The 22,555-nt window shown below is 44.5% G+C and overlaps 1 protein-coding gene across 3 annotated transcripts in view; it reads right to left on the bottom strand.

Annotated features, from left to right (window-relative positions):
* The window catches only part of gtf3c3 (general transcription factor IIIC, polypeptide 3), a 100,817-nt gene that overhangs the window by 52,702 nt on the left and 25,560 nt on the right, over window positions 1-22,555 (bottom strand). For all 3 annotated transcript variants that reach the window (XM_069934586.1, XM_069934585.1, XM_069934584.1), the window contains exons 5-9: window positions 19,535-19,726; window positions 15,953-16,118; window positions 12,890-13,037; window positions 11,655-11,721; window positions 5,881-5,981 (exon numbers count right to left, since the gene is read on the bottom strand). In XM_069934586.1, coding sequence (XP_069790687.1) covers window positions 5,881-5,981; window positions 11,655-11,721; window positions 12,890-13,037; window positions 15,953-16,118; window positions 19,535-19,726 — 674 coding nt within the window. The remainder of the gene's footprint in view (window positions 1-5,880; window positions 5,982-11,654; window positions 11,722-12,889; window positions 13,038-15,952; window positions 16,119-19,534; window positions 19,727-22,555) is intronic.

The raw sequence follows: 22,555 nt of genomic DNA, 5'->3' as shown, positions 1-22,555 counted from the left end.
GGTGAATTAATTAAGAGTCTAATATTTAAACATCTAAAGCAAATCTTTGCATATTTTCATAAAGAATATACAAAACATAAAGCATTGTTTCTTTTGTAGATATTTTGTGGTACATGTTTATACATAACAATTAAAGTTGTAGTGTACGTGCTACGACGAGTGTGGAAGGAAGACGAACACACAAGGAGTCAAAAATCGAAGACTGCTTTATTGTACTGGCAGCTTGCTTATATGGGCCCCTGGCGCTGACGTCAGGGTCCTGCATCATCAAAGTGCCGACCTCAGGTTGGCCGGTGTTCCCTCTAGAGTTCGTCTTCCAATCATGCAGTGGTCACTTGGGATGACAGCTTGTGTCACCCCAGATTCGGGCAGTTGCCGCGTTTGTCTGCCATTTTACAGGCCAGTTCACACCTGCACGCGCGAGCTGCTACACGACCCACCCCCTCCTCCCCAGAACCAGTGACCAGGTAATTGTCCATAGCCTTCAGTGGCGTGCCCGTGTCATGGGAACAGAGTGCAGACTGGCTCATTACAGTCCAGATATACTGGTTTCAGGCAGTTGACAGTAAAGGGTTCCTACTTACCACCGACGTCGAGGACAAAGGTGGAACCATTGTCTCTAATGGCCTTGTAGGGCCCCTCATAGGGTAATTGTAACGGTGGTCTGTGTGCACCCCTCCTCACGAACATGTACCGGCAAGTCCTTAGGTCTTTCAGGACACTATGTTTGGCCTGGCCATGCGGCGTGAGTTACCACAGGACCAAGGACCCCAGCTTCTGCCGCAGGCACTCTAGGTTTGCCGCGGGGTCTTCTGGGTGTTTATCAGGGGCCAGGAATTCCCTGCAGATGATTAAAGGTGCACCGTAGAGCATCTCCGCCACCGAGGTATTGAAGTCCTCCTTCTGCGCGGTACAGACTCCCAGAAGGACCCAAGGCAGTTCATCCACCCAGCTGGGGCCCTTGAGCCAGGCCATGAAGGCTGCCACCAACCCTTTGGCATGCGGGTGATGCACCGTGGTATGGTGAAGCTGCATCTCCAGAAAGTTAGCTAACACCACCCAGAGCCTGGAGGTGAATTGTGCCCCCTGTCCAAGAGGAGATGCTCTGGGACCTCAAATTTGGACATCCATGTGTCAACGAGTCCCCTGGCGCAGGTTTCTGTGATGGTATCAGCCAGCGGGACTACCTCCAGCCACCTCGTCAAGTAGTCTACCATGGTCAGAAGATATCTTCCCTCACTCAAAAGTGCTGGCTCAAAAGTCTGTGTGGGCACTCTGGTGTGAACCTGCACTTTGGAAGACTGACAGTTCATGCAGGTCTTGGCCCACTCTCTGATGTGTTTACAGAAGCCATGCCACACAAACCTGTTGGCCACCATTTTGACCATGGCACAGATGGAAGGGTGCGCCAGGTTGTGGATAGCCTTGAAAACCTGGCGCCTCCATCCGGCCGGGACAAAGGGGCAGGGGCTGCCAGTAGAAACATCACACAGCAGTGTCAGGTTGCCTGGGCCGACCCAGATGTCTTACACCTTGAGACCGGAGATAGCTGTCCTGTAAGTGGGGGGTTTCAGGGTCTTGTTGCTGTGCTTTGGCAAGGACCATGTAATCGGCCCCTTGGGACAAGGCATGTACCGATTCGATCACAGGGCGTGACAGAGCATCAGCAACCCCATTGTTTTTTTTACCCTCGAGATATGTTGACTGTCTGGTAAATTCAGACACAAAGGATAAGTGTCTCTGCTGTCAGGAGAAAGTCAGTGGCTTGTGGTCAGTGAACACCCTGAATTGCCGGTCTTCCAAAATGTTAAGGAAATGTGCAGCACTAACAGCTCCCAGTTGAAAGCGCTGTATTTGTGTTCTGGGGGGGCAGAGGTGCCAGCTGAAAAAGGCCAGGGGTTGCCATTGGCCCTTGATGAATTATTCTAGCAAGTTGCCTACTGCTGTGCTGGAGGTGTCAACAGTTAGAGCGGTAGGTGCCTCTGGACTGGGGTGGTCCAGGAGGGTGCATTGGCTAGCGCAACTTTGGCCCTATGAAAATCAGCATAAAGAGGGAGCACATGATATGTGCCGCTGCTGGTATGAACCTGTGGTAAAAGTTACGGCAAATTCCTGTAGTCCTTTCACTGTGCATGGTTTAATGAAGTGTTGGACCGCCTCAACCTTCTCGGGGAAGGGTGTGGCCCTGTGCTTGTTAATTCTGTGCCCTAGGGACCGTATGGTGTCCAAGCCGAAATGGCACTTGGGGTTGATGGTCAGCCCGAACTCACTCAGTTGGGTGCACAGATGTCTCAGGTGGGCAGCGTGGTCTTTGCGGCTGGCGATGAGGATATCATCCAAATAGATGAACATTAATGGGAGTCCAGCCCACTGCATCCATCAGCCACTGGAAATTTTGTGCCACATTCTTTAGACTGAAGGGTATGTGGAGAAATTTGAACAAACCAAAGTGGGGGGTTATGATTGAAGTCTTGGGAATGTCCTGGACATGAACTGGGATTTGGTGGCACCCCTGGATGAGGTCCACCTTGGAGAACACCCATGCTCCATGCAGGTTGGCGGCAAATTCTTGGATGTGGGGCACGGGGTATCTGTCGGGCGTGGTGGCCTCGTAATGGTGGTGGTAGTCCACACATGGTCTCCAAACCCCTGCTGATTTGGGCACCATATGGAGGGGAGAGGCCCAGGGACTATCAGAGTGCCACATAATCCCAAGCACCTCTAAATTTTTCAACTCCTCCTTCACCAGGCTGAGTTTCTCGGGCCGGAGTCAGCGTGCTCTGGCATGGAACTCTTAGACAGTATGTGGTGCCTTATCCCATGCTTTAGCTCAGCTGTGGAGAACTGTGGTGCCACTATCAAGGGTAACTCAGCCAGGATGCGGGCAAACTTATTGCCTGAGAGTTTTAGAGATTCCAGGTGGGGGGGCGGGTAGCTTGGCTTTCCAGTAAAGGTAGAGTCTGAAAGGTTCTGGCTTGCACCAAGCGTCATCCTTTAAGGTTGACCAGCAAGAAGTGGGGCCCCCAGGAGTGGTTGTGCCACTGCCACGAGGATAAAGGTCCAATGTAAAGCTCCTGTTGCCAAAACAAAGAGTGATGGTGTGGATCCCGAAAGTTCGAATGCAGGAGCTATTGGCTACCCTCAGTGTTGGGCCCTATCTGCTGCAGCGAGGGTCAAGGCCTGTAGTGGGTAGAATGCTTACCTTGGCATCTGTGTTGACCAGGAAACACTTGCCTGACAGTGAGTCCCAGACATGGAGGAAGCTATCATGTGGGCCAACGGCCACAGCCATCAACAACAGTTGGCCAGGGCATTTCCTGAAAACCTGCAGGATGGGTGACATCGACAGGCCTCCGCACCCCATCGCTGGTGGCAGAAGCATAGCTATCCTGGGGTGTTCACTTGCCTGTCCGCTGGCCTTGATCTCACCAAGGACTGTTCACGGGGCTTACTGATGTGATCTATGATGGCGTTGGTGTCCTTCTTCGCTCTCCAGAGCATGTCCGGCCAGGTGGAGATTCTCCGAGAGTCGCTGATGTCCTCGTCTGTGAGAAAGAGCCATATATCCTCAGGCAGCTGTTCCAAGAAGATCTGTTCGAAGTGTAGGCAAGGCTTGTGGTTATTGGTTCATGCAAGTATCTCGCTCATTAGGGCGAACCATACGTGCAGTTGCCACACAAAACATCGGGAGCCTGAGGATGGTCGCTGGCTCCACTTGATCCGTCATCTTTAGGTCCAACTGCCGACTGGATCTATCAGGGACACCAATGTAGCATTCATACATCAAGATTTCTATATAATCAATAAAATGGGCAAACAGAACAGAGGGGTGGGGAGGTCAGTTTATGTCACACTGATAATTTCTATCTGAGTGAATTCAAAATATTGCAGAAGCTAGCATATCATGAAAAGTATTCATTATGAATTAATTCTGCTATGTGAAAGTTAACATCAACAGCAATCAAAGATGTTGCTGTAATATTTTACATGCATCATTAACCAATGCATAAATTATTATCTTTTTAAAATATTTTTATTGAGTTTAATGTATAACGTGCATTCAGAAATTTAGAAAGTTCATAACAATTCAATTGTATACAGGTAAATGTGCAAAAAAAGAATAAGAGAAATATTGAACGAAATGACATTCAGGATTATTTGTTAACCTCCAAGACAATTAATAGGAAATAATCAATATAACCATGTCAAATCCATTTATTGAAATAAATTATAAAAGAAAAAAAAATTTAAAAACTAAAACTATGACCAATCTATCCCCTCCCTCTAATCAAGGTTACCTATATAATTGAAAACAAAAAGCGATCATGTGAAACTGCTGGCACCTCCCAGAGATTAAGAGCAGTTGGGAATGAGATTGAATAGAACACAGAAATTCCTAAACACCATACATAGTGTTATGAGCCTAGAGGACCCCAAAATCCAGCAGCAATAGAAATTCACCAGCACAAATGGTTACTTAAACAAAAGTTGCTTTTAATTTTCTTGAAACATGAAAAGAGGATCAAACTTTAACATATTGCTATTAATTTAATCCTCTTCTAATTCTAAGCGTATGTAATGTGTATATGTTCAGGAATGTTCTTTGCTTTAATGGTCCAGTAATTCACTTCTCACTTCTCCAAGTTCACCAGAATCAAGCAATTCTTAAACTGAGCACAGAATTCAACATTTATGAATTTTCACCAGGCTCTGGTGCTTAAAGGTAAATGGTTACCACTCAGGAAGGTTCTTGTTGGTTTCAGAGTGATATTTATTGCTCGTTGGACACACACAAACTGATTTCCTCTGATCAGTCACTTCAGTGTCTTGCCAAAGAAACTTGTCCCATCATGGGTTTTCCAAATGATAACCTCTTTTTCCAGGTCACCACAGAGTTTGACTTGTGTCCCTTATTTCAGGAGAAACACTCTAGCCAGCCATTTTCTCTTGCAAGGACAAAAAGGGTTTTCAACAGGCTGAACTCGGAATTCACAACCCATCTTCAAAATGAGATTTTCAACAAGCCTGCCAGCTTGCCATGTTGCAGCCTCAAAAGCTACTGCAGAACTCAATTCTCTCTCCAAATCCTGTTTGTCCTTTCCTCTCTCTCTCTCTGCTTATCAAAAACCAGAACCCTTCCCATGGATCCAAACCCAATCCTTAAAAGATCTTTTATCAGCACTTGAGCCCGGACTTTGTTCCATTTGCACCTGCTTCTTAAGTTCCTTCCAAAGCAGTTCCATCGTCTTTTGCAAAGCCACTGGTGCCTGATTGTCTAGCTTCAGCAAAGCTCTTGCATTTTAAATGAGATGTGAAGTATCTGTTTGTGAAGTGACCTACACTAAACCCCCGCAATCTATTGCTTTTAAAAACATATTTACATATAATATACAATATAACCCATAACAATAATAAAATATTATTCTTGCTACTGCCATTTCTCACTTAAACAAAGTACAAAAAATATAATCAAATTCTTTCTCTTAGAATATCCCTGTGCAATATGCACTCAGGTTGTCCATCTAGTCTCAGGCTATGGAAAATATTGAACTTGAAGAATTTAATTGGATCCTCAGAGTAGCCCTCCATAATACACGTAACCATTTACCATCCTCACAGCAAATATGATCAAGAATGTGAAACTGCTTTGTGGGAAATTCAAGTGTAATCCAGGAAGTGAAGGGTAGACCGTTTCTTACCATCCATCATAATATTTTCCCCATAGCTTCTGTCACTTCCTTTCACTCACTTTATTTTATTCTTTACAAGACTAACAGTAATTTCAAAATAATTTACTTGTGTACAGTGTTATGGATTATATATTTAGCTGAAGATGCTTGAGAGTCCCAAGTTCAAAAGTTATGTTGATCTGTAACTTACATCAAGAGGCTGAAGGACATGAAGATGGATCAAGCAAACCATTAGCTTGACTCGGATGTCTATGGGAACTGCTTCAGGAATCTGACAGTTGTAATTAGCATCTAGAATCAGACAATCACAGAGAGCAGTTGTATCAGTGCCTTAAAGAAAATCAGAGACCTCCCCAAACCTGGAATTCTTCTTCATTTTTCATTGCTTTCCCTATTATTCATATATCCTGAACATTATGTACTCAATCCAGGTTTAGGCTCCCAATATATCCTTGGATTACTGATAATATTGGACCTACCATAACTACTTGGTTCCTTAGAATAACTGCTAGTAATTCATTTTCTCACATTCTGCCAGCAAAACAATCAGGAATGATCATTTGTTGTGTGGGAAATTAAAACATGCCATACAAATATGTTTCAGCAGCTGGTAGGTAGAGCATGATATAATAATACATTGTAGCGGCAGCTTCACTGCTACTGAAAGAACACACAACCAGATGGGTGAGCTCAGAGAGCAGAACTGATTTATTGCAGGCTGCTGGACTGGACTGATATTCCCAGCTGGGACCTGGCTGAGAACCTGGCTTGGGGGCCCTGACATCACCCAGGCCTCATGTGGACCCCAGCACAGGCTTCTGAGCCCTGTGCTGAGAAGAAGGAGAAACCCCCGACGGCGCAATTTTGGCCGGCTGCCCTGCCGTGTGGATTACAAGCGGAGCTGGTTTGCCTGCCTAATGGTGTGCCGCCACACAGCACCCCCCACCCCACCAGAACTGGCGCCCATGTCCTTTTTAGCTGGGCGGCCTCGCTTCTTGGGCTGGGCCCCAATCACTGGTTCAGTGGGGTCAAAGTGCGCTAGCTTCAGCCCGTCCACAGTAAACAGTTCCCACCTGCCACTGATGACCAGCGTGAACATAGACCCTGAACGCTGAACAACCTTGTACGGCCCCTCGTAAGGTCTCTGCAGAGGTGCCACGGGCAGGCCCCGCCAAATAAAAACGTACTCTGTGGGATGCAGCTTGCTGGGGTCATGAGATGGCCATGTGCCGTGCCTGGACAGCAGTGGGGGTGCGAAGGAGTCAAGCGGGCCCGGAGATGGGGAACCAGCTCGTACGATGACTGCTGGGAGTTGTGAGGCACGTTGATGAACTCACCAGGAAGTGCCAGCGGTGCGCCGTAGACCAGCTCAGCTGATGACGCCTGCAGATCCTCCTTGGGTGTTGAGCAGATGCCCAGGAGCATCCAAGGCAGTTCATCCACCCAGTCAGGACTGGTGAGGCAGGCCATAAGTGCCGATTTAAGGTGGCGGTGCAGACACTCGACCAGCCCATTGGCCTGCGTGTGATAGGCTGTGGTGCGGTGTAGCTCGATCCCCAACCTGTTGGCGAGCTGTGCCCAGAGTGCAGAGGTGAACTGGGCTCCCGATCGCTGGTGAGGTGATTCAGAACGCTGAACCAGGCAACCCAACCTTGCAACAGCGCTCGGGAGCAGGAGTCCGTGGAGGCGTCCGGCATCAGGATCGCTTCGGGCCAACGAGTAGTGCGGTCCACCACCGTGAACAGGTAACGGTTGCCCTGGGGAACGGTAAAGGCCCAAATATGTCCGCGTGAATGCGGCTGAACTATTCCCAAACATGCTCAAACCTTTGCACGGGCGCCCTGGTGTGCCTGTGTACCTTGGAAATTTGGCAATGTGTGCATGTTCTGGCCCAGCCCGCGATCTGCTTCCGCAGCCCATGCCAGACAAACCGCTCTGTCACCATCCAGACTGTGGACCTGATGGACGGTGCGAAAGGTCATGGATGTGATGGAAGACTTGCCTGCGCCACTGCTGGGGAACCACTGGCCGCGCCCATGGAGACATCACACAAGACGGTTCTTCCACCACTCGGAGTCAGGAGGTCTCGGAACCGCAGGCCCGTGATGGCAGTCCTGAAGGCTCGTGTCTCCTCTTCGGACTTCTGGTCCCAGGCGAGCTGATCGAAGTCGAGGCCGGGCATCAATGCACAGATGGCCAGTCGCGAGAGTGCATCGGCGACCACGTTGTCCTTCCCCGCCTTGTGCCAAATGTCGGTGGTAAACTCCAACATGAAGGAGAGGTGACACTGCTGGCGGGCCGACCAGAGGTCCTTCGCCATCACGAGTGCCTGGGTGAGGGGTCTGCGGTCAGTGAAGATGGTAAAAGTCCTCCCCTCCAAAAAATAGTGGAAATGCCGCACCGCCAGGTACATGCCCAGTAACTCACAGTCAAAAGCGTTATACTTGCGCTCTGGTGGGTGGAGAAACAGGCTGAAGAATGCCAGCGGCTTCCATTGTCCATTCACCTGCCGCTCCAGGACGGCGCCAACGACTGTGGCAGAGGTATCGACAGAGAGCGCCATATGCAGGTCGGTGTGCGGGTGGGCGAGCATGGTAACCTTCGCGAGGGCATCCTTGGTGGCCTCGAGTGCACTGCAGGCCTCTGGAGTACAGGTGAGCGATTTGTGCTTGGCTGTGATGAGGGCGAATAGCGGCTGCATGATGTGCGCAGCTCCCGGGATGAATCGGTTGTAGATGTTGACCATACCCGCGAACTCCTGCAGCCCTTGAGATTGTCCAAACGTGGGAACTCCTTGATGGCGGCGAACTTCGTAGCGTTGGACGTGGCTCCCTCGGCCGTGATGGTATGGCCCAGCAATTGCATGGTCTCTTTCCCAAACTGGCACTTGGCTGGGTTGATGGTGAGGCCGATGTCGGCAAGCCGGTAGAAGAGGGTGCACAGGTGGGCCTTGTGTTGCGCCCAATCCCTGCTGGCAACGAGGATGTTGTCCAAATAAATAAAGATGAAATCCAGGTCCCTGCCCACTGAGTCCATGAGGCGCTGGAAGGTCTGAGTGGCATTCTTGAGCCCGAATGGCATGCGAAGGAATTTGAACAAGGTGGAGGGGGTGATGATGGCCGTCTTGGGTTTGTCCTCAGGGTGCACCGGGATTTGGTGCACCCACGCACCAGATCAACCTTAGAGAAAACCCTCGCACCATGCAGATTGGCCGTAAAGTTTTGTATGTGAGGGATGGGGTAACAGTCAGGAACTGTCGCCTCATTGATCCGTCCATAGTCTCCACAAGGGTGTCAGCCGCCGGAAGCCTTCGGAACCAGGCGAGGCCCACAGGCTGTTGGATCGCCAATTGATCCCCAGCTCCAACAGATGCGAAAACTCCTCCTTCGCCACCTGGAGCTTGTCAGGCAGGAGCCGGCGTGCCTTGGTGTGAAACAGTGGGCCCTGGGTGGGGATGTGGTGGAACACCCCATGGCGCAGCGAGACAGCGAAGAACTGTGGCTTGAGGAGGGTCGTAAACTCGTCCAGGATTTGCTGGAACTCGTCTTTGGGCATGCTGATCGTGGCCATCTGTGGCTGCTCTGTGATGGAGGTGTCGAGGCAAATGGCCTGGAAAGTACGGGCGTCCACCAGGCACCTACCCAGAATGTCCACCAGAAGCCCGTCGGCGAGGAGGAAGTCGGCACCCAGGATGTCGGTCGGAAGGGACGAGACGGTGAACCTCCACAAGAACTTTCGTCGGCCGACCTGGAAGCGGACTGTCTTGTCTCCATACGTCCGGATCTCTGTTGTGTTGGCCGCACAGAGGGGAGGTCCTCGAGGTCGGTTCCTGGACTCTATGGCCGTGGCCGGGATGACGCTGATCTGGGCCCCAGTGTCGATGAGGAACCACCGGCCGCTGACTGAGTCCCACAGGTAGAGGAGGCTGTGTCCTTGGCCAGCCGTTGCAGCCATTAACAGCGGCTGGCCTACTCGTTTCCCTGGAACGAGCAGGGCTGACAACACTTCTGAGCCTTGGTTCCCCAGCGCTGGTGGTAGAAGCAGAGTCCTGGAGCAGATGCCATGCCCCTGGTTATGCTTTTGGTGGCCCCTGTAGGGGACAGATGCTCTACCGCAGTGCTAGGGGTAGGCTTGGCGTGGTCATGCCCGTGCCTCATGACCTTCTGGACTGCTGAGCCCTCCGGGAATCACTCGAGCCATAGCTCTTGGGCCTTCTGAGGGACCTTCCTCGGGTCGGTAAAGCTCTCTTGGGCCAGTAACAGCCGGATGTCCTCGGGCAGATGGTTAAAGAAATTGTGCTCGAAGAATGGGCAGTTGGTGTGATCACCCATGAGTACGAGCATCTTATCCATAAGCTCCATCGGTGACCTGTCCCCCAGGGCGTCGAGGTGCAGCATCCGAGCAGCATGCTGGCGCCTGGATAGTTCGAGGGATCCGATGAGCGCTCGCTTGATGGTCTTGTATTTGTCTTCGGCAGGTGGGTGCTGAATGAGGTGCAGCACGCGTTTGGTGGTGGCCTGGTCCAGAGCAGCAACCACATGGTAGAATTTGGTCTTGTCAGATGAAATCTGGCGGAGGTTAAACTGAGCCTCCGTGTGGCCGAACCAGGTCTCTGGCTCCTGAACCCAGAATTCAGGCAGTTTCACGGCTATAGCACTGATCCCAGGTTCGCTCGTGATGGGTTCAAAGACATTTGAACCAGTCAGGGTCACCAATTGTAGCGGCAGCTACACTGCTACTGAAAGAACACACAACCAGACAGGTTGAGCTCAGTGAGCAGAACTGATTTATTGCAGACTGCTGGGCTGGACTGATATTCCCAGCTGGGACCTGGCTGAGAACCTGGCTTGGGGGCCCTGACATCACCCAGGCCTCATGTGGTCCCCCAGCACAGGCTTCTGAGCCCTGTGCTGAGAAGAAGGAGAAGATGGCACCATTTTGGCCGGCTGCCCCGCTGCGTGAATTATAAGCGTGGCCAGTTCGCCTGCCTAGTGGTTTGCCGCCACAATATCTTCAAACCCCTGTTGCTGGTGTCACTCTCTTTTTTCATTCTTTATCACAATGTGTGGAGCACTTGAAGACTTTTTTTTAAAGATGATACTATACAAATAGGAACTGCTAAATTCTGACAAAAATCCGAAGAAATGTTTAGGTGCTTGGTTTTCATGATGTTTCATCTCTGATTCTATTGACAGAATCTACCCATATGCTTTATAAGAACAGAATGACAGTGATCTTATTTTTTTTTAAAGTGTAAATACTTAACTTAATGAATATAAAAGGGTTGTTTGAAAATGGTGTCACATTTTACAGAAAAGTGCATCTGAGATGTGCGGAGTCACTGTGCACTGTTATGCTAGACTACAGTTCAAATATGTACAGTAGATCACTGAAGAAAAATATCATTGAAAATAAAATATTCTTCATATTAACAATAATTTAATGATAAGCAAATGGGAGAATCGTCGAACAGGTCAGCGTTAACCACAGTCAGATCAGATACACAATAAAGATTCATCGACTCTACAAGACAACATTCAGCAGTCCAAACATCAGAGGAGTATTTCTTACTACAGGACAGTGACAGCTGCTCCTATTTCACACACCACAAATTCCTTGATCTCTCAGTGAGAGATGACCAACTTGTACTGAATGAGAGAAAGTTTACGCGGATGGTTTCTGTCCATTATCGGAATTTATTGCCAAGAACACATCAGGTAATTTGTTATATTGCAGCAGTATTACAGGTGCATTAGGTATGGGATTAAGTCTATGGGAATTAATTTAAGGGAAGACCCTTAAGTAGAAGAAACCTTCATCCTATCGACCCAAGCTAGATTTAAAGCAGTCCTAGTAGTGATTATCCAAATCACAATTGTACCCAGTCCATAAAGACAATTACCCCAAAACCTTTATATTAAAAAAAATTATTGAAGTGGCATATAGCTCAAAATCACTCTCTACCTTTCTCTGTATCATCTTTCTTCGAGCAGACCTTTTCAACGACAACTTCAGTAAAGGTATTTATAATCTATGAAACAAAGAAAAATAGAACAGACTGGCAAAAATATGCAAGTCAGAAACCATCTTTTAAATATCAAACTAGATATTATTAGCTATAAAATGGAGAAACTATGAACAGAAGAAAGGAAATAAGATTTCTTTTTGAAAAAAAAACAGGGTAAGGAAGCAGTTAAATTTTAGGGAACATCCATAATTAAAAGAATCGACTTGCTGAGTCCTAACCCAACCAGAAAAAATTAAAATCAACAGGGCCCTAGAGGATTTGAAAATAGAGGACCATTAGGAAAATCAACAATTATTGTAAACAAGCAAATTATTAAGTGACAGAGCAGTGGGCTCAATGAAACACGCTCCTGCGAATGATGTCTTTCATTCTTGATACACAAGAGCACACAAACCTCAGTTCAATTGGGATTCCTGAAAGGTGTCTGAGAAAATTGATAAGGAAGACACTGGAGAAATCGATTTACACCATGGATAGAGAATCAAAGTTATTGTTTCACTAGCAAGATTTTAAGTTCACAATTTTGGTTAAACATTAAATTGGCCACAATTAAATAAGTAATAATTCTACCTGGCTGGCAAGAACAAAAAAATCAGGGTTGTATATGGTATCATGTATGTACTCTGACAATACATTTGAACTTTTTGAACTTTGGAATATTAGGTACAGGGTAGAATTGTGGAAAATTTTAGTCATCCAAGACTGATATGAGGCATACAAGAATGAAAAAGTCGAGGGATGTTTGATTAGTTAAAAGCAAGCAACCATTTTAAACCAAAATAACATGATTTTTAATAAGTATATTTATAACTTCTAAAGGATATGCTATTTTCAATAAATGGATAAAATATCACATGATATAATTGCAGAATATAATCTTGTTCTTCAAAGTGATATGTGATTATGAACTCATTTGTCTGAAGCACAATGGTAAAATGGAAAGCAAAGGAAGTGTTAATGTAAAATAATAATCAAGCTAACAGGACAAACAAATTACCAGTTTTTTTAAAAATCTAGTACTTAAAACATTGCTGATATAGCACAGTATATAGCTTAAGCAATGACTCACCCTTAGAATAATGGGATTGTGTTTACAAGTGAGAAAACCTGCAGTTCTGGATACAAAAGAAAGGCATCACTTCATCTATCTTTTCTGTTAATACGTACGTACCTCTAATGTTTTATCATATTGTTTGCTTGAAAGGTACAATTCAGCTGCCATGTTTACATCTTCAGCAGAGACCAGGCTCTGATGTTTGCTCAGAGCCTCTTCCATTACACCAATAGCTGATGTAATATCATTAGTTTCATAATAACTTCTGGAAAAAAAATAGAATTTATTGCTTGATTTCAAGAAAAGGCTTATTCCTAAAGTTACTCTTCAAATGAACTAACTGTAGTTAAACCTTGCATCCAGTCATTGGTTTTAACTGAAGTAAGGTATATAATATACTCATAATTACATTCAAAGCCAGTTCTTGGCACTCAGAAAGAATGTTTACGAGAATAAAGACAAATGATAATGCACTAAGTTCTATTTTATAAGTTGCTTTTTAACAATATTGGGCAGTTAAGTGTAGTTTGAGAGTAAACATGGAGTGCCTGGCTAAACTTTCAATTGAAGAAAGGGATAAAGGTCACATCCCAGCTCAGTGAATAATACGGTTGGGGCACATCTGGTTTGTGGAACGCAGATGTGTGTTCAGTAGCACAGCAATAGAGAAGAAGTAGATGAGAGAAAACGTAAACAGACAACAGAGTTTCAAGTGGGCATAACTTTGCAGAACATCAAGGTAAACAGCTTAGGAGAAAGAAGAAAGAGTGGAATATGATGCCAAGGGGAAAAAAGAAGAGAATTTGCAATAAGCAGTAAGACCACAAAGAAAAGGCAAATACATACAGTATGGAGAGGAATGTGGCCAGGATCAGTGTCTCAGGAAAATGTATGACCAAATCCCAAGAGAGACTCTGTTGGCTAGAGTTGCATGTTCATGGTGTTAAGGAAACCTGGAAGATGCTGAGAATGATAAACTGTAAATCCTGAGTGAAGACAGAATAGGATAAATTATGATAAAATTATGAAGACAATTTGCCATGCAATATATTATCGCCACCTCTACATTTTCCTCAGACTGACAACTTAATAAGTGGATCCATCACCATATCTTTATTATCATTGGATTAAGTATAGTGATATTCCATTCCCAAAACCATTGCTAGAGTACCAACAATTCGGTGGCCCTCCCAGAAGGCACTCCACAAACTTTATAAAATTACTGATGATTGTGAAAACTTGCAACCTTATTCACATCAGAAAACAAATCTTGTGCGAAGAGGCACCCTCTCCCCACCAGAAGCAATGTGCTGATATTGCTGAGCAAAAAAAGGCTGAATAAAACTTAATTTTCTAAAACTGGTTTAAATTTTAGCCACAGCATTTGTATGCAGCCTATGAAACCATGCACAAATCACACTGTGTTGAAAAAAATGAAGGTATATTACTACCTGGAATACATCAACCATGATTTGAGGGGCAAAGCAGTCTTGATGGGCTGAATGGCCTAACTCTGCTCCTAAGTCTTTCGGTTTTATAATGTGCCCAACTTCTGTGCAAAACTATTTGATTTTTTTTTAAGTCAATTTGGAATTCTTCCATATGAATAAAACACTGTCCAACACTAGAATATCACCAATGCTGTCTCCTTGAAAGATTACAAATCAGCTGCTGGAATAAGTAACTAATGTCACCATCCTCTTCCAAGGCAACATCCAGAGCAACAAAGCTCTGATTACACTCTGCCATCTCTTGTGGACAAGCAATGTCATTCACCTGCCCGATTCTTGAATCAAAATGAAGCATTTGTAATGCTACCAAAAGTCTAGTCCCTTTATCCAGAGCACAGGATCTCAGTAAAAATCATCAATGGAAAGCACCACATCCACCCTCCCCAACAAGCACTTCTTGCTCCATCTACAAATTCCATTCTGTCAGAGTCTATAAATCCATCAGGGCCACACTGGACAATCAGAACACAGAAGTACAGAGAGGATGCAAATCATCCTCAACCCTGAGGGACCATCTAAAAAGACAGGAATCTTCTTCCCTAAACAATCCAAGTGGATATACACAATACAATAAAATTTCCATTATCTGGAATTTAAGTAACTGGCAACCCCAAGCAACCAGCAAAAAAATTAAAATAAATAAAACAATTTTTTTTTTGAAAAAAAATTTAAATAAAAGTTTAAAATTGTATAAGTAGATGTTCTCCAAAGCAACACACACAAACCTTTGGTGAAGATGGGAGCAAACATTCAGCCTGTGGATCACCCTAATCATGCTCTGCCTGCAGTAGCTGTTTGAATAAAGTTGTGCTTGAGTAAACTGGTGTCACCCAGGATGAAGAGCCGGCTGATGCCACTTGCCGCTGGGGCAACTCTCCCAAAGTGTCTCCCTATCCCTGTTAAGTTTTTAATCTTTATTAGTATATTATTGTACTAATAAATATAATTGTAAGGGGGATGAGGGGGTTTCATCATGATGCAGCAAAGCTAGCGTAAGGGCTAGCACAATAGTATTACAGCACCAGCGACTGGGGTCCGAATTTAAATTTTGTAAATTACAGGAATTACTTGATTGAAGTGAACTGATTTTTTTTTCGAATAACTTCATATTTTGCACTGTCTTTTAAACTGTTTATTCTTAATGCTGGTGTATGAGTTAGTCATTGTAAGAGTGAGTCTCAAGCAACCAGAAAATTTGCATATTCAGCATTTTACCAGTCCCCATAGATGCCAGATACTGGGGGTTTTACAGTACTGAACATTTTTTCTCAAAAGTATATTTGCCAAGATAAATATAGATGCTTTTTATTCATCACTGTTACATAATTTCAAATGAATGGTTAATCTAATTCAAAACATTCCTTATTTGAAATGGGAAAGCATGATGTTCCTCCCCAGGTACAGATGCCCAAACAGAAATGCAACATCCCAGCACCTTCCGCCACAGCTTAGCTATCTACTTCAAGTCTGTTTATAGGACGGAATGAAAGGTCAACCCTAAAAATAATTTTGGATTGTCATAAGTTAATCTGGCTCCTCAGTAAATTAGCCAAATCAATTTGTGCAATTTCTCAAGTTGTCAATGAGCAGAAATGGAATATTACCGATAACAAATTAAGAGGTCGACCAAGGGGTGCTTTTTAATGAATGGATATAAATGTTAACTTACTTTGCCATGTCTCTGGCCAGCTGCATGAAGTGCTCCCCATCAGTAGGTGGCAGAAGGTTAAGGATGCGCCTGTATCCATCCATGGCCAGCTTGTGCTCACCGAGTTGTTCATAAAGGCTGCTGCGCTCCCAAAGGTACCGAACATTTGTTGTGTCATACTTTATGGCTACATGTTAGAAACAAACCAGTTATATGCACTGCATTTTTTACAGATTAAGATTGTGCATTCCTTCTGTCACAACTACAATAAGAAGCTCATGGAAGAAATTGATTACAGTAGAAATCCAAAAATCTAGACCACCCAAGAATCCAAACAATCAAACTCTTTATATTTAGTGAAGTTTCATGTGCTTGCATGGATGTGTAAGTGCCAGATTCACAGTGGCAACAAGCAACCATGCTCAATACATGTAATCTTATCACAAAGAAATTCATTTATATACTGTATTTTTCTTTTACAATGTTAATTTTAAACATAATTTCAAGCATTAAATGCTTTTTATGTCATGAAAAAAATTGTTTACATTTTTGTCAAGTGTTGACTTTATTTTTCTTTAAAACTGCTTGTTTTGATAAATGAAGCATGCTATATTTGCCAATGAATAAACTATCAAAGTTTACCTGTCATCTCTCTTCTTTATTCCTCTTTAAATTTGAATTTTAAAAGTACTGCCTAAGAATCCAGAAAATCCAGACCCACCCAATCCCTGAACAGTCCCGATTTAAGGAAAATCCTAAAATCATCCCAGGATACCTCGATGAAGGGCTCAAGCCTGAAATACTGGTTATGTATCTTTATCTTTACGACATAAAGGTCACTGATTGACCTGCTGAGTTTCTCCGGCATTGTGTTTTTACGGCATTGTTTTTACTTCAACCATCGTATCTTCATACTTTCATGTTTTACTTCCGAATTTTAGGACTTCTACTGTATTGTTAGATATTAGCCAGCAATCCATAAAATTGCCTTTCTTCCACACATTTGTTCAAGAATGTTTCACGATAAGATAGAAGTATACAGATTTTAAAAAAATAAACAGCTATGCAAAACATAGCAAAATTGTATTGTGGTGAAAACAAGCAAAAATTAAATGTTTATTCATGTGCTTTCATATTACTGATCAAAAATTTAAATAACTTAGCACACAACTTAAAGACTTGCAGACTCCCATGCAATTTTATTTTCACAAGAGCAAGTGAGCAGAATTAGAAAAAGCTCACAGGGGACAGGCAACACCGTGGCATAGCTCGTGGACCTTCTGCCTCACAGTGCCAAAGATTTAGGTTCAGTTGTGAAGTTTGCATTTTCTCCCTGCAACTCCAAGGGTTTGTTCATGAAGAATGCTCTGGCTTTCTCCCACACCCAAAGACATGCAGATTGGTATATTAATTGCCTACTGTAAACTGTCCCAATTGTGTAGGTGAATGCTGAAATCTGAGGGAATTGATGAAAATGAGAGAAAAAAAAATCAGATGAATGTAAGATTAACAGTTGATGGTCATCATGGACTTGATGGGGTGAAGGGTCAGTTTCTGTGCTGTGCTGTGTCATGTCTCTCAATGACATCTTGTACAGCACTTCAAGAAATTGAAGGCAAATTTATGACAAGGCCAGGATTTTCCACATTTAATAAAGCCAAGTATCTCAACAGAGCTGGGATTAGAAGTTTGATTGCTATTGACCTTGGAGCTCAAGACAATAAAGCTTTCAATTGAAATCAGGAGTCAGAAAAATGATTGAAGGCTTCACACAAAGATTTAGAAGTACATAGATGAAAAATTTGAATTGATGGTAGAATAGTCAAAAATCAATAATCAAGAAAAATGCAAAAGCCACAGCACAAGCATAAATCAACGAGTTAAGCAATTTAGACAATAAATATCCTATGTCCCACACATTTATGTTCAGCATTCAAAGAATTATAAAAAGCAAAAGTTCCCATTCCTGGAAATTTTATAAATCTGCCTGTAAATATAAGATAAATTTCTTCAGCAATTTATAAAAGATGTATAATAGTATCTCAATTGGTCAGGATGCAAATAAAGGCTAAATAAAATCAATTACTTGGCACTTCCAATGAAGATACATGCAAACATAGAAGTGCCTTGCCCTCATATTGGTAGTTCCACATAGTTGGGGATAGTCCAGGAACTTCCTCTTCAAATTATTTGTTAAATTAGCCTCTCCATTCCCTTTGCATATGGTATAATGCTAAGCAATCAAATTGCTAAACTCTCACATGCACATTCTCACAGTATTTGACTCTATCTCAAGTGTACCATCATCACTGATTGGCAAGTAATACAACAACTTCATTAGAGTTGCAGTTTATTTTGTGGATACCTGGTCCTGCCTCTGACATACTTTTCTATCTATTCCACTTTCAACCAGGGTCAGCCTCTTGGATTGATGATCACAGATTTTGGCCAAGATGTTAGCAAATGCAAAGGTATATAACTTTGCTACTGTTTCACCCATGGCTCCTCGGATATACCCTCTTTTGGACAATTTAATCTGTATTTTTCTGTCCCTTAGCATTATAGTATTGCCACAATAATCAATGAAAGACATCCCTTTGTCAAAACTGTTGTGATCAAAATCAATGACAGATGTGACTTGCACAGTTCAGAAAATAGGGTCAGATTACTAGCAGATTACTAGCAGATTACTATCAGATTACTAGCAGATTACCAGCAGATTACCAGCAGATTACCAGCAGTCTTTCAGCAAAGGTTCAGTCTGAAATAAAGTTCTTTGGCATAAATAGCTTGACATACTGGTAAGTATTAAAGAAGAATAGAGTCGTTAATCTTGGAGGTTTCTTTATCCTGAAGCCTGAAGCAGTCGGATGTCAATTTTAAGATCGTCTGAGAGTATAAACAGATCCTAATCTTATGTTTTATTTCCATTTTATGGAATTAGACCACAGATCAGCCCAAATTTCATAAAACAATGCCAGTGATTTTAGGACCTACGTGTGTTATTTTGGTCTGAAGATCTACATCCCGCTGCTGTAACAGAACATACCCAGAGAGGGTGATAAAAAGAAAGTGGGACATTGATAGTTGGCTTAATTCTGTGAGGATTATGAAATCAAACTGTTTCTCATCTAGTTTTTGGACAACACTTCAAAATCAAGTACCACATTAGTGAACAAGATTTCAAAAGTTCATTTGCTTACCGTAGCCATATCTGAAAAAAGTATCAGAGCAATTCTTGCTACTACATCGATTATTTACCTTTGGGTATCCTTTTTGGTCCATTCAGCAGTCACAAAAATGTCAGCCATATTGTAGATTTAACAGGTGGATGAGATTGGAAAGGGCTAACAAGCTTCCTTTCCTGAAGGGCATTATTCAACCAGCTGGAATTTTATAACCATCACAGAATCTCTGTGGGGTGGGGGGGGGGGTGGGGGATTTTCCAATGCTGGCCCATAAATTACTCAACAGATATAATTTCACAGTTTGCCAGGGTAGAAATTGAATTGACAGTCAGGGTGCTGCTATTCCAAGACCAGACTCACACTGCAACATCCTGCTTTTTTACAATTTTCATTTGAGAGATTAATTTCCTTGTACCTTTTGAATAACAGAAAATAGCTTGTTTGATATTGTCTTGCTCAAGAGACATTTCAGCCAATTTCACCCACTCCTCTGGGTCACTGGGATTCAGATGAGCTGCAATTAGTCCAAATTGCAATGATTTTTCCATGTCTCCTTGATCTTCATAAATCATTGCAAGGGTAGAGAAGGGCTCGTAGGCAAGAGGAGCTAGGAGAAAGAAACCAAATTCATTAAGTGCACGCAAATAGACAATATTTTAATTAGTCCATGAAGTTATTTCATACACATTCCTTTATAGTAAAAGCTTCAGGAATTCACAAATACAATTAAACTGTTAAAATAACAAACATAACTCAAAATGATATTTAATAGATGTCAATTAAATAAATAATTTTGTTAAGGACCATAAGAGAGCTATATCAGAAATTGGGAACACGGTTATAAAATTGTCAGTGACATGCTGTTACTGAATTGCGTTTTACAATTTTTTAATTAATTTGTAGTGAGGCGCTACTGCAGAATGAAAGAACGACTCACATGGGTGTAAGTAAAGTCAAAACTGATTTATTTATCTCCCCAGCCCTAATTTTATAGGCCGAGCTTCCCGCCACTGCGAGTGGATGTGACATCATCAGCGAGCTAGCCTTTGATTAGCCGTGGTTCCTGCCGTTCAGGCTCCTGGCCAGGGAAGGCCATTAGTGTGCCCTGGTTTTCCGCGCTCACCATGTTAGTCCGTCATTTTGAGTGTCGGTTCACTTGCCAGGTAGCAGGCCACTACACAAGTCCCACCCCCAGAACCGGCGATGTGGATGGTGTTGTCTTTGGTTGTGGTCTGCCTTTGCTTGACTGACCTGCCCCTGTGACATAGTGCTGTGTGTTGACCGGTTAATTTGTATCCAGGTGTGCTGGTTTGAGGTGGTCAATGGTGAAAGTCTTTTCTTTCCCATTTATGTCCTGTAGGCATATTGACCCATTCTGCCTGATCACCTTGTAACGGTGCCCATTGTGTTCCCCTGCATACGAAGACATATTTGAAGGTCCTCAAGTCCTTGGGGATGAAAATTTTTGTTTGCCCGTGCTGTGTGGGTGGCACTGGGGCCAGGGTATCCAGTCTTTCCCTGAGCTTCTCCAGGGTTGCTGCAGGTGGCTCATCCGGGTCTTTGGCAGCAGACACAAATACCCCAGAATGAGCAAAGGTGCGCCATACACTAGCTCTGCTGCTGAGGTGTTTAGGTCTTCTTTAGGGGCTGTACAGATCCACAGCAGGACCCACTGAAGGTCGTCTATCCAGTTGGGTCCCATGAGCCGAGCCATCAGTGCAGTTTGCCTGGGGGTGATATGCTGTGGTATGGTGGAGCTGTATCCCCACTAGGTTTGCCAGCATTGTCCACAGGCTTGAGGTGAACTGTGTGCCTCTGTCCAAAGTCATGTGTTCTAAGTCATGTGTTCTGGGACTCCTAACCCCCCTGCCACCTAATTGTTTGTCAGGGCTCTGGCGCAGGCCTCCGTCATTGTCTCTGTCAGTAGGACTGCTTCTGGCCATCTTGTCAGTAGGTATCGTGCCCTCGGGGACAATGGCATTGGTCCCACAATGTCTATGTGTATGTGGTTGAACATTCTTCATGTCGGCTTGAACGACTGGGGGGATGCCCTGGTGTGCTGTTGGACTATTGACATCTGGCACAGTATACAGGTTCTAGCCCAATGGCTGACTTGATTCCGGAGGCCACACCACCTGAACCTGCTGGCTACCATGTGAACGGTTGTCCTGATGGCCAAGTGTGCCAAATTGTGAACTGCATCAAAGACTTGTCGCCTCCAGGTACTATGGGGCGGGGTGGCCAGTGAATACATCACAGAGAACCACATGTTACCTGGACCTACTGGGATGTCTTCCAGACAGAGTCACGACACCGCAGTCCTGTATGCTGGTATCTCTGGGTCCACCTGCTGCACTTCTGCCAGGGCCGTACAGTCTATCCCCTGGCACCTTTAGTCATGATAAAGTTTCAGCCACCACAATGGTTTTCCCAGCTATACGCTTGATGTCGGTGGTGAATTCTGACACGTATGGCAGGTGCCTCTGCTGCCGAGTCGACCGTGGGTCCATGGATCCAACACTTAATTAAATAAAGGTCAGTGGTTTATGATCCATGAAGACTTTGAATCATCTTCCTTCCAGAAAGTAGCGCAAGTGTTGGACCGGGAGATACAACGCCAAGAGCTCTTGGTCAAAGATGCTGAATTTCAGCTGTATCTCGGTTGAAGGTGCCTGCTGGAGAAAGCCAGAGGTCGCAATTATCCATCAAACAATTGTTCTAGCACTCCTCTGACCACCGTGCTGGATGTGTCCACCATGAGGGCTTTCAGGGTGTCTGCTCTGAGGTGCACCAGCAATATAGTGTTGGCCAGTTCCGCCTTCACCTTCTCAAAGGCCGCAGATGATTCCTTGTACCAGGTGATTTCTTTCTTCTTCCTGGCCATTAACATGGATGGGAGAGGGCATGATGTGGGCCATTGCTGGTACAAAACAGTGGTAGAGGTTGATCATACTGACGAATTCTTGTAGCCACTTCACCATGTGAGGTTTGGTGAAATGCCTGACAGCCTCTACCTTCTCCTGCAGCGGTGTTGCTCCATTCCTATTAATCCTGTGGCCAAGGGAGTCTACGATTTCGAGCTCGAACAAGCATTTGGCCAGTTTAATTGTTAGGCCAAAGTCGCTCAGGCGGAGGAGGGCTGCATGCTCCTTGCGCTCACGGCTGGCAACTAGGATATCATCCAGGAAGATGAATGCAAACTTGAGATCCCATCCCACCGCATCAATCAATCTCTGGAACATCTGGGCTTCATTTCTGAGTCCAAAGGGCATCCTCAGAAACTCGAACAGGCCAAACGGGGTAATGAGAGTGGTCTGTGGGATGTCATCTGGATGGACCGGGATCTGGTGATAGCCCCAGATGAGTTTGACTTTGGAGAATATGCGGGCCGCCTATAGATTTGCTGTGAAATCCTGTATGTGCAGTACAGAATATC

Source organism: Narcine bancroftii, chromosome 4, assembly GCF_036971445.1.
Source record: "Narcine bancroftii isolate sNarBan1 chromosome 4, sNarBan1.hap1, whole genome shotgun sequence".
Taxonomy (NCBI): Eukaryota; Metazoa; Chordata; class Chondrichthyes; order Torpediniformes; family Narcinidae; genus Narcine; species Narcine bancroftii.
The sequence above is the reverse complement of the archived record's forward strand: the minus strand, read 5'-3'. Positions and strand labels throughout refer to the sequence as shown.